We start from the raw sequence: 12,178 nt of genomic DNA, 5'->3' as shown, positions 1-12,178 counted from the left end.
AGTGGTAGAATAACAATCTTGAACAAAAAAGCTAAGGGAAAGTGCCTAGGCCTTGAGTTTAAGCCCCAGTATAGATATAATTTTTTTTTTCTGATCTTCAAACTATAGAAGAACTGTACACGAATGGCAGGGGACACTCTCCTCCCACTTGCCCCTCAGCAGAACATTAGGACACGAAAATTGCTTGGGAAATTCTATATATAGGGTATGCATGGATTCAGAGACCAAAATGAGAACTAAGTGTACACTTACCATGTGGATGGAGATTTATGAATTTGCAGTGTTGAGAAAATGACTCAGAAACCTGTCAGGACAGTATCTGATTGGGCTGATCTTTCTAATTAACTTCTTATTTTATTATTTGTATGTGTTTGAATGAATGTTACTAGGGCTTGAACTCAGGGCCTGGGCACTGCAACCTCAGCATTTTTGCTTAAGGCAAGCATTCTACCATTTGAGCCACAGCTCTACTTCTAGCTTTTTGCTGCTTAATTGGAGTCTCACTGACTTTCCTGCCTGGTCTGGCTTTGAACCTTGATCCTCAGCTCTCAGACTCCGACTAGCTATGATTATAGGTGTGAGCCATCATTTCCTGGTTAACTTCCTATTTTTCTTTTCTCTTTTGGTGTTGGTCTTGGAGCTTGACTTCAGGGCTTGGGCACAATTCCTGAGCTAGCTCAAGGCTAATACCATTGAACCACAGTTCTACTTCTGGCTTTTTTGATAGTTTATTGGACAAAAGAATCTCAGGAACTTTCCTGCTAGGCTGGCTTTGAACTGCAATCTTCAGATCTCAGCCTCCGGAGTAGTTAGGATTACAGGCATGAGCCAATTGTGCCCCAGAAAACTTCCTATTTTCTAAAGTTCTGAGAAGCCATGCAATGAAGGCTAACTTTCCCCAAATGTCACCTGGACAATATGTGGCCCCCTTATACAATGTGAGAAGGACACCTCTCCTAATCCTAAACCTGGACCTGGTGTAGTCATGGCAAACACATCAGACAAATCTGGACTGGATATAATCTTCAAAGCACATTGCCAGGCCCCTTAGGATTGTAGGGTTATAAAAAGACAAGACAAAATGGAAAAATTGGCTTAAACCAAAGGTGGCTAGGCAGACATGACAACATGTAAAGCAGTATTCTGGATGGAAGCCTAGACAGAAGAATGGAAAATGGGTCCATGAAATGATACATCCACTAAACTCATCAGAGCAACCAGGTCCCTGCAGAGAAGCCCCTAGTGTTGCCAAGCTGAGAGAAGGCTTCTAGAAGCTAAACCCATCTTCCACTATGGCAATACTGCTAAAACATGTAGGTTCTGTGTGGGTGGGGCACATATCCCTGTAGTAGCATGATTGATTCTAACTAGCTGTTTCCAGAGCTTTCAAAGCTGAGCCTAAATTCAAACATTTGTTCTCTGGTGCTCTCCCCAATTAGGTGAGAATCTTCCCACATTTTCATACTCACCATTTCTTTGAGTCTTCCTCAGTGGATGTAGTGATAGCTGCAAGCCTAAGAATCTTTCCAGGCGTGGTTCCAGGATCCCTGTAGATCCCCAAATCTGTGGATGTTCACATTTCTTTTCTTTTCTTTTTTTTTGTCGGTTGTGGGGCTTGAACTCTGGGCTTGGGTGCCGTCCCTGCGCTCTTCAGCTCAAGGCGAGTGCTCTACCGCGTGAGCTACAGTGCCACTTCCGGTTTTCTAGTGGTTTATTGGAGGTAAGAGTCTCACGGACTTTCCCGCCCGGGCTGGCTTTGAACCACGATCCTCAGATCTCAGCCTCCTGAGTAGCTAGGATTACAGGCGTGAGCCACCAGCACCCGGCGATGTTCACATTTCTTATATAAAAATGGTGTGGCACGAAAATCCTCCTGGCTACTTTACATCATGTCTCAATGAGTTATACTTCCTGATGCATTGTAAGTGCTCTGTAAGTAGTTCTTATGCTGTGTTGATTAGTAGAAATGTTCTAATTTCTCTGTAGAATTTTCTGGATTTTTTTTCCTAAATAGTTTCTATTCTCAGATGGCAGAATCTACATGTATTGGGAGCTAATGTAGAACATGCTTCACATCCATATAAAAAGATCTGACATCAAAAGTAGGAAAATAAAACTTAGTCATAGAAATGAATACGCTCCCAAACGGTGCCTTATTTCATGGACTCCTATGGGTCTGGCTTTCTCAGGGCCTCTCATCTATAGCCATAAGCCCAAATAGCCCATATAGCCAGTCTTTCCCAGAACCCCTCATGGCTTATCGGTGGCATGAACTGGGTAGACCATGTGTAGGGTCTGCTTGGGCCTCATCCTCAGCTAGGTAGGCCTGAACCAGTGCTGCATACTAGAGTCTAGAGACAGTGAGGTGTAAGTGGGCTGATTCTGAGAACACTGCAGTGCATTAGCAGACAAGTCTGGGAAACAGGGGAGGGAAGAAGGAACAAGTTGTGGGGAAATGCAAGCATTGCAGGATACTCCATGAAGCAATCAGGCAACCTGTCAGGAAAAGGGAAGGACTGAGTCATGGAGTTTAAAAAGTACCTCTACCTCAATCAAAACAAAAGAGGAGACTTCCTTAACATTTTGCCACATTATCTTTCTAGTGAAGTTTTAATGTTTGGGCCAGGTGCCTGTAATCCCTAGCTACCCAGGAGACTGAGAATCTGAGGATCTCGGTTTGAAGCCAGCCCTGGCAGGAAAGTTTGTGGGACTCTTATTTCCAATTAACCAGCCAAAAGCTCAAGTGCTGCTGGGACAAAAGTGGTAGAACACCAAACTTGAGCAACAAAGCCAAGGGAGAGCATGAGGCCTTGGGCTCAAGCCCCAGTACTAGTACAAAAAAAGTTTTAATATCTGAAATATTCAGATTTCCTGTCTCTTCTCTTAAATTTTTCTACTTTGCACAAGGCAGTTGTGTAAGATATATACTATCATCTCCTCCTATAAAAAATAGTTTTCCAGAATGCTTTCCAACTTCATGACCTCCACAGCCCTAACCTGGACCATAGCAGTCTCTCCTCCAGCCTGCCCCTTCCACTATCAGAGGGGAGCTGTTAAGATCCTGACCTTACTGAGTGGCTCCCTGTCCACTGATTGCTTTGGTGCCAGGTGACTAAGTCATTGTCATGACTCCCCCACTTGCATTCCAAGGCCCTTCCCAATCACACTTGGGCTGGCTAACCTCAAGAGATCCTTTCCAGCAACAGTGGGGTAAACTGACTCCCTTTTCCAGAACAGCATGGCCCTTGACTACTCTCTTCTTCTGGGAGGGGTTGTTACCCATGGTCAGTTTACAAGGCACCTGCTAGAATTCTCCCAGCATGCCCTTCCCAGGTGCCATGCTCCCTCATATTTGTGGACTCTTTGGAACACCAAACCTTTTTTTTGGGGGGGTCTGGTCATGGGCCTGAATTCTGGGCCTGGGCCCTGTCCCTCAGCTCTTCAGCTCAAGGCTAGTGCTCTACCACTTGAGCCACAGTGCCACTTCTGGCTTTTTTCTTTTTGCTTATGTGGTGCTGAGGAATCAAACCCAGGGCCTCATGCATGCAAGGCAAGCGCTCTACCACTGAGCCACCTTCCCAGTCCCACCAAACCTTTTTTTATAGTTATTTTTGGTGGTGATGTTGAGTTTTTAAAATGAAGTAGCTGGGGCTGGGAAGTTGGCTCAGTCTTAGAGTGCTTGCTTCTCATGCATGGGGCGCTGGGTTTGATTCTTCAGCACCACATAAGCAGAAAAAAGCTGGATATGGCACTGTGGCTCAAGTGGTAGGGAGCTAGCCTTGAGCTGAAGAGCTGAGGGACAGCGCCCAGGCCCAGAGTTCAGGCCCCATGACTGAGAAAAAAAAAAGTAGTTGTATAAAGAGGTTTCACTTCACAAGTTTTTGTTTTGTTTTATGTTGATATTAGGGCTTGAACTTGGCTTCACATTTTTGTATAGCTTTATTTGTTCAAGGCTGGAACTCACCCACTTGAGACACAGCTTCATTTTTGGTTTTTTGCTGGTTAATTGGAAATAAGAACATCATGGCTGTCTTCAAACCACAATCCTCAAATCTCAGCCTCCTGAGTAGTTAGGATGATAACTATGAGCCACTGGCTTCTGGATATGTTCATTTTTTGGTTGCATTATATGAACCTATGAAAAGGCAGACACCACATGCCTATTGCCTGGTATATTTTAGTTTCTCAGTACATGTTGTATTGAAGATACAACATGAGGGTCCTGATTGAGCTCATATCACATGTTAGCAGAAATGACCACTTCCATGTGGTTCCTAATTAAGGGCATTGCTATCAACAGCACAGGAGCCTTGGGCTAAGGAAGACAGCTCCCTCCTAGGTGGAGCTGGGATGCCAACTGCTAGAAACCACAAGGCTTCTGTATTTCTGTGTTGGGAGCCATTAGGGAATCTTGCAGGGATCAAAATGGCCTTATAAGTGGAGGGGTTCATGCCTTGGAATTCCTTAGAATGTCCTGGGAACTAATGCTAGGAAGACTTCATGCTGAAGAAGGTAACAGATATATTCACCACAGGACTTTGTGGACATTTGATCTACTCCAGAATGGGAGTTCCAAGAGTTGGACAGCCAACAGTGTTCCTCTACTATATGTGACTAGGAAAGTATTGGACCAACTTTACAAAACACTGATGCTAATTGGTTGATTCATTTTAAATGACAAAGGTCCCAGAACTGAATAACTGGCTATTATTCATCCATTTTGGTCACTCTCTGAATTATGCTGATTGACCATCAGGCAAGAATGCTTCATTCTAAGAAAGAACAGATGAACTGGATACTCATGGTTCACACCTGTAATCCTAGCTGCTTAGGAAGCTTGAGGTTCAAGGATTGTGGTTTGAAGCCTTCCCAGGCAAGAAAGTCTGTAAGACTCTTATTTCCAATTAACCACCCAAAAAACCAGAAGTGGAGGCATGGTTCAAGTGACAGAGTGCTAGCCTTGAGCTAAAACACTAAGAGACAGAGCCCAGGCCCTGAGTTTAAGCCCTAGTTTGGAATAAAAGAAAAAAAAAGAAAGCAATAAAAAACTTTAAGCAGCCAAAAACTTTTATTCAGAACATTAGCAAAACAAAGGTAATTGACTCCTAAATACAGGGCTTTAGAGTACTCAGAAAGGGACTAGAAAATCATTATAAAAATATTTCAGTAATAGATTAAAATACCAAGTAACCACAGTCATTGACTCTGAAGTGGAATCGTATATAATCACACTGAAATGGGAAGCTTAAAAAAAAATCTTCAGACTATTAGTCCAGGAAACCCACATCTCAGGCCTCAGAGAGTTCTGTGACAGCCCAGTCCAGGGTTAGGCCCTAATATAATGGAAGACACTGGGCCTCTATCACTACCTGGGCCTTGATAAAGCAAAGCAAGCTATGAATTTTCAGACTAGGTACTACTGGGTTTCTCACTGGTTTAAAAGGATTGGAGCAAGTGCTGTTAATTCCAATAATAATAATAATAATAACAATAAAGGCTTTTAATGAAGGAGTGGCAGTAACATCTCAAGAAACTCACTGGGGCTGCACCTGGTTTTTCAACTTGGCAAGCCTCATGAGACAGTCATCCCTCCACTGTCTCCTGGCTGCTAAGTGTTCTGGGTCATCAGGAACTTTCAGACACATGTCCTAGGAGAAGGAAGAAATATGAGAGGAAATAATTGACCCAGTGTTTATACAAACCATGCCCACATTGCTTAAAGTTGTATGAAACATAGAAAGCTCTCAATATCACAGGCTTTCCGAATCTTGGAGATCTCAGACAAGTTGAAAAGAGCTACTGTTCATGGATTACATTGTTCTTAAAATCTCGATACTAGGCATTGGTAGCTCATGCTTTTAATCCTAGCTATTCAGGAGGCTGAGATCTAAGGATTGGCATTGTAGTCAGCCTGGACAGAGAAGTCAGTGAGACTCTTATCTCCAATTAATCACCAACAAGCTGGAGGTGGAGCTGTGGCCCAACTGGAAGAGCACCAGCTTGGAAGGAAAAGGCTAAGAGACAGTACTCATGACCAGAGTTCAAGCTCCAATACCAGCATTAAATAAAATAAAAAATCTCCTGGTGACCAGAATAAAACTATGAGCAAAGTTAGCGAAAAAGGAGGAACTGTCAATAATATTAAAGGCCAATTTTATTTCTTTTCTTTTGTCCAAGACCAGTAATTGAACTCTGTATCTGATGCTTTTGCTCACTGGCTGGAGCTTTACTACCTGAGTCATACTTTAAAGTCTAAGATTCTAGTATATTCCATCTGCATGCAGGTGGTGTATGGGAGAGAAGATGATTGGCATGTGACTAAATGCACACACAATCTACCCACCTGGTTAACTTTCTCCACCGTGGCCCTGGAAAATTCTGGAATGGGTCCAAAAGTCTTCAGGACACGTTTCATACCTTCACTGTATCTGTCACAGTAGCTCACCATACCTGAAATGGTTTGAACACAAGAATCTATCATATCAACAAAAATATTCTCTAAGTTAAGAGGCCCATTGGAAGGTTTTGCCCTGAGGATGAAGCGTCTACATTCTTCTTTGCCAGGGAATAAAGAAAAGACAGGAGATAAGTCACCAGCTGTGTTCTGGACAAGCTGGTCCCTCCCTAGTCACTCTCCACAATTTCTATGAGACCTTAAAACCTTGAGAGGTATTGGTCCTCGGGCCTGGCACACACTTCCTTGTATATGGTACATGCCAGCTACAGGTACTCTCAGCCTCTGCTGGCACTCACTGGGGAATGTCACTTATATCTCCATTTCTCAAAGCCCTTCTCTAACAATGGATTGCTAAGGTTACTTGTATTGAACATTTGAATGTTTTGTTTTGTTTTTTGAAGGTGTACCAAGGATTTATGTTAGTATAACAGGATGAAGTAGGGAGAAATGCAGGAGAAAAGGAAAGAACAAACTTTTCTTTTGAGAAGGAAGTGGAAGATGGTGGAGGGTCAACAGGGAACCTACACAGCTGCTACTGAGAACCAGAGCTTTAGAATTTTACCCAATAGTCCATTCCTACACAGTTGCACGAAGTGAGCTGTAATTGTAGAGATTTTTTTTGCCAGAGAGAAAAACTGCAGACAGCTTGCTTAAGAAGACAGATTTGAGCACATACCAGTGACAGTGGCTGTGACCACAGTTGCGACCAGAGAAAGCCAGGGCAAAGGCACCAAAGACAGAGTGCATGTGGCTTTTCACTCACCTCCAGCATGAACTGGATGATAAGGAGCAGAAAATCACATCCTGCTGGACACAAATCATGGATGCGTATTGCAGACGGTCCGAAATACCAAGGGAAACTGTGAGTACCCCCACAAAAGCCATCCTCACTCCCACCCAGAGAATAACTTCTACAAATAAAGCCCCTTGACCTGAGAAGAACACCATCTTTGATACTGGCATAGAACCAGACAAAGCAGCTAGCAGAAAACATAGGCCTGAGAAGCAGTGACTGTGGCACCATTTTTCAACAGGGCAAAGGAATCTGACCAGTGAGAGACAACTCTGCCCAGGGTAAGGTAGCCCCATCCAGGAGGAGGAAGCTCCTCCCAGGGAGGGACACAACTACCAGGGCAGACACAGTGAGAAGGCAGCCCTGCCCCTCTGCAGCAAACAAAGACATTCCAGTCATAGAGAGGCTCAACCTGCTGCTTAGCTGGATACAGGAATTAAAAAAAACCCAAAAGTCTGCAAAATCTCAGTGAAAAAAACAAACTGGATAGGCCATAAAAGCCAAGAGTGGTTCCAGGCTGGGCCAAAAGAACGTCTCAGGAGCCAGCCCCTCTGGGAAAAGACACTGATTCCAGACATGCCCCAATCCCACCCAAACTGAAGCTCACTCTCAGAGACTCCAATCTACAGAAGCCAGCCAACCCCTTTCTTTGTGACACACAAAGCAAATCCCTGTTCCCGCTAGGTTAGGCAGGGAGGAGGGACACAAAGACTACACGTTTTCAAGGCAGAACATTTTCCTGCCCACTCAAACAAACTGATTTGAGGAGCCAACTAAGCCACAAGGAAAACTGACCACCACAAGGAACTTAATGGCTACATTAAGAGACTGGATAGCAGACATTAGGGAGACACAAGGCCACCAAATAAATTGAAGACCTTTTTTTTTCTCATTTTAATTTTAATCTTTTATTATCATTTTTATTATTGTTCTTTTCCTCCCTTTTTTCCTTCTTCACTGCTGTTTGGTACCCTTTGTCTTGTATATAAGTTTATCTGATTCAGGGAAGGGAAGGGGAATCACAGAAAGGTGGGACAAAGGGGGAACCAATGCAGCAGTGATATTCACTAGACGTTATGTTGGAAATGAACTTTACAACTTGGGGGGAGGAGAGGAGTCATGGGGGAGGGAAAGTGGGAGAAAATGAAGGATAGGGGAACACTGTTCAAAAAGAAATGTACTGGGGCTGGGAAGGTGGCTCAGTGGTAGAGCACTTGCCTTGCATGCCTGAGGCCCTGGGTTTGATTCCTCAGCACCACATAAGCAAAAAGAAAAATGCCAGAAGTGGCGCTGTGGCTCAAGTGGTAGAGTGCTAGTCTTGAGCTGAAGAGCTGAGGGACAGCGCCCAGGCCCAGAGTTCAGGCTCCATGACAGGACCCCCCCCCCAAAAAAAAAGAAATGTACTCATTACCTGACTAATATAACTGTAACCCCTCTGTATATAACCTTTAAAATAAAATAAAAATTTTAAATAAAAGCATCTTTTGTTTAGAGTGGAGGAGTGGGAAATCAGCTTCAGAATAATGGCTTTTTCATGGATTCTATACACTCTGAGCTGGGAAACACAAGTAGTCATGTACCTCCTTTCCTTCTTCTCCCCTTTCCTTCCCTTCTTTCTTTTGGGCCAATACAGGGGCTTGAACTCAGGATCTTATGTTCTCCCTTGCCTTTTTTGCTCAAAGTTGGCCCTCTACAACTCCCTACACCCACCTCTTAAGAGTGGGGGATGAGAGTCTCATGGAAATTTCTGCCCATGCTGGCTTTGAACTGTTATCTTCAGAGCTCAGCCTCTTGAGTAGCTAGGATTACAGTCATGAACCCATTAATGGTTGGCTAGTCAGTCATTTTCTATGAACCAAAGATGCCAGACTCAACTTCTGGTTACTTGGTTCTCAGATTACAGGATTTTGATGAGGAAATGAAGGAGAAGTTTATTCTTCAGCAGGGGCCATTTGGATATTTTTAACAAAATCGTCAGTATAGGCAGATGGATGTCTTATTATATACCAGGTGACTTAATGGGACTTGTAGGGCTGACAGGGCCAACTCCCGCTAGGAGAGACAGAAGAATAATCATAGCATAAACTGCTGTGGGGCCCTGTGTACTGAAGCTGAGATTACTTGAGACTCATACTTACAAGGGAAGAAAACACAAGCCCAATCCAGCCATGGCCTGTCCCAGGCAGTGGAACAGCCCTACCCAGTTGCTCACTCCATCTCTTCTGACCTGGGGCTGCTAGAGCAAGCCTGTACTTAAGAGACCAGACAAGTTAGAAACTAGCCCTAAGATCCTGGAGGCTGAGCTGTCTCTAAGTCCTGACTGTTTCAATTTATTTCAATTTCATTTCTTTTCTTTGCCTTTTTTTTTTCTTGATGGGTGCTGGGGATAAAACTCAAAGCCTTGCTCAGGCTAAACATGAGTTCTATCACTGAGTTACACCATCAGACATATTTCCAGCTCTTTCAAAACCACAATACCTCAACAGTGGGTCATTTGTACCAAAAAGATAACAAGAACAAAATAAAGTTGCGGAATTTGCAGATACTCCTGACCCCCAACAGCTATGAACTTAGTTCTCAGACCATGAAAACGGTACCACTGACTTAAACTTAAAAAGACTACTGTTACAGTAATCTTTAAAAAAAAAAAAAGGACAAACTTCTTTGGGGTTTAGTTTGTTTTGTGCTAGTGGGTTTGAATTCAGGGCCCAGATGCTGTCTCTTAGTTTTTTCGCTCAAGGCTGGTATACTATCACTTGAGCCACAGCTCCACTATGGCTTCTTGGTTTAATTGGAGCCATTATTCTCAGATATCAGTCTCCTGAATATCTGGAATTACAGAAACAAGCCACTGACTCCTGGCTATAGATTTAGTTCTAAATGACCCATAATGGTGTATAGGACTAAGTTCACTGTGTCTCTATTTTATTTGTTTCAAATAATTTTCCTTCCCTCACAGTACACTAACATCTATGAAAGCAAACAATTGTTTTGAAGGATAAAATTCTCAAACCTACCAATTTTTTTGAGACCTTCAACTAACCAGAGGACAATTTTTTAAAAAAAGAAATTTAACTTCATTTCACAAAAGTGTTAACTTGATAATTTAGCCTTCTGGATGTTTCTATAAATGTTCCAGCAATGACTAGAACGACTTCATATGGTTCCATTTCTAGAAGTTAAAAGACAACCTAAATATTTCCTTCCAGAAATAAAATATCTGTTACCTTTTCTGTTACTTATTTATTCACACTAAGCTTAGCTTTTCAGGAGACTCTGAACTTATTATTCAATAGTTGTATGAAGGGGTTACGAATTTCGTAAGTCAGATTATGAGTACAATGCTTCTTGGTCAGTGTGACCCCTTTGTTCATACTCCTCCAATTTTCCCTTCGTATCCCTCCTCTGAAATTTTTTTTAATTTTAGCATAAGATACATTGAATATAATGACATTTGCTCACTCTTCCTTCCACCATTCCTCTGCCCACCCTTGATAAACAGTATACTAACTATTAAGAGGATCGGATTCCTCCCCTAGGAATACCATCCTTCAGTCAGTTTGTCTGTGTGTAAATACATTGAGCCCTGTGTGTTACCATGCATAGTTATATTTTAGCTTCCACATATGAAAGAAATGCATCATTTGTCTCACTGAGCCTTCACATAATTTATTCTAGGTCCGCCCATTTCCCTGTGAATTTACTTTCTTACAAAATGCCTATGTGACAAAAAAGGAAAAATAATGGACTTTCATGAGATTAGGTTTGCTTATGTTGTAACCTTAGGACTCTTCAGCTATAAAGCTGAACCTACAGCAGACACCAGACTCAACCAGACATGGCCCACTGTACCAAGCTGGCCTCACTAGGGGTGTTTAGTTTCTTGGACACCCCTCAACGCTACCCACATTAGAACAGTCTGGTTTTCACTCAGCTGATCACACCCATCTGATTGCACTTGTTTTTTTTTGTTGGTCATGGGGCTTGAATTCTGTGTCTGTGCACTGTCCCTTAGCTCTTCAGTTCAAGGCTAGCGCTCTACCACTTGAGCCACAGCGCCACTTCTGGTTTTCTGGTGGTTAATTGTAGATAAGAGTCTCATAGACTTTCTTGCCTGGGCTGGCTTTGAACCTTGATCCTCAGATCTCAGCCTCCTGAGTAACTAGGATTACAGGCATGAGCCACCAGCGCCTGGCTGACTGCACTTGCTTTAAGAGACAGAATTTCATAGAACTTATTAAAGTGGATCCAAAAGGTCTGAAAGCACAGAGTGACAATATCCAATGCCTCCTCCAAGGATCAAATTCTCAAACCTAAGTAAGGACTCAGGAAGGTAGAACCATGCTGAAGCCCCTTCCCTCCTCAAGTCCTACTCGTTCAGTTCAACTTATTTCAGAGGCAGATGAAATCCCATATAGATGAACCAAACCCACCAGGCAAGTCTTTAAAAAAAATGCCTACATAAGAGAGGAAATTTAGAAGGCAAATTCACCTAGAGGGGAATCTGAGGGGTTGTGAGTTTCAGATAGTACCATTCCACAGAGAGAAGAAAACACCAGAAGCAAGGCACCAGTAGCTCATGATTGTAATCCTAGCTACACAGGAGACTGAGATCTGAGGATCGCAGTTCAAGGCCAACCCTAGCAGGAAAGTCTGTGAGACTTTTATCTGCAATAACCACCAAAAAGCTGGAAGTGGAGGTGTGGTTCAAGTAATAGAGCCCCACCCTTGAAAAAACTAAGGGACAGCATCCAGGCTGTGAGTTCAAGCCCAGTACTGGCATGCATGCATACACACACAAACACACACACACATATGCGCGCACGCGTGCGCACACAAAACAAGCAAACACAAAAGATACCAGGACAGCTCAAACCAACCACCAGGGGCAAGGTGGCACAGACCAGGCCCACAACAATGATCTAGCT

General features: G+C 43.1%; 1 protein-coding gene across 1 annotated transcript in view; it reads right to left on the bottom strand.

Moving 5' to 3' along the window:
• Nucleotides 1–5,494: 5,494 nt before the first annotated feature.
• Nucleotides 5,495–12,178, bottom strand: part of Cryl1 (crystallin, lambda 1) — a 142,698-nt gene continuing 136,014 nt past the window's right edge. Inside the window, exons 7-8 of the mRNA XM_013010805.1 lie at nt 6,344–6,450; nt 5,495–5,648 (exon numbers count right to left, since the gene is read on the bottom strand). Of these exons, the coding sequence (XP_012866259.1) occupies nt 5,535–5,648; nt 6,344–6,450 (221 nt within the window). The 3' untranslated portion in view covers nt 5,495–5,534. The remainder of the gene's footprint in view (nt 5,649–6,343; nt 6,451–12,178) is intronic.

The sequence above is a fragment of the Dipodomys ordii genome, unplaced genomic scaffold, assembly GCF_000151885.1.
Source record: "Dipodomys ordii isolate 6190 unplaced genomic scaffold, Dord_2.0 Scaffold1, whole genome shotgun sequence".
In the NCBI taxonomy this organism is placed as follows: domain Eukaryota; kingdom Metazoa; phylum Chordata; class Mammalia; order Rodentia; family Heteromyidae; genus Dipodomys; species Dipodomys ordii.
Note: the sequence above shows the minus strand (reverse complement) of the source record. Positions and strands in the feature narration are given on the sequence as shown.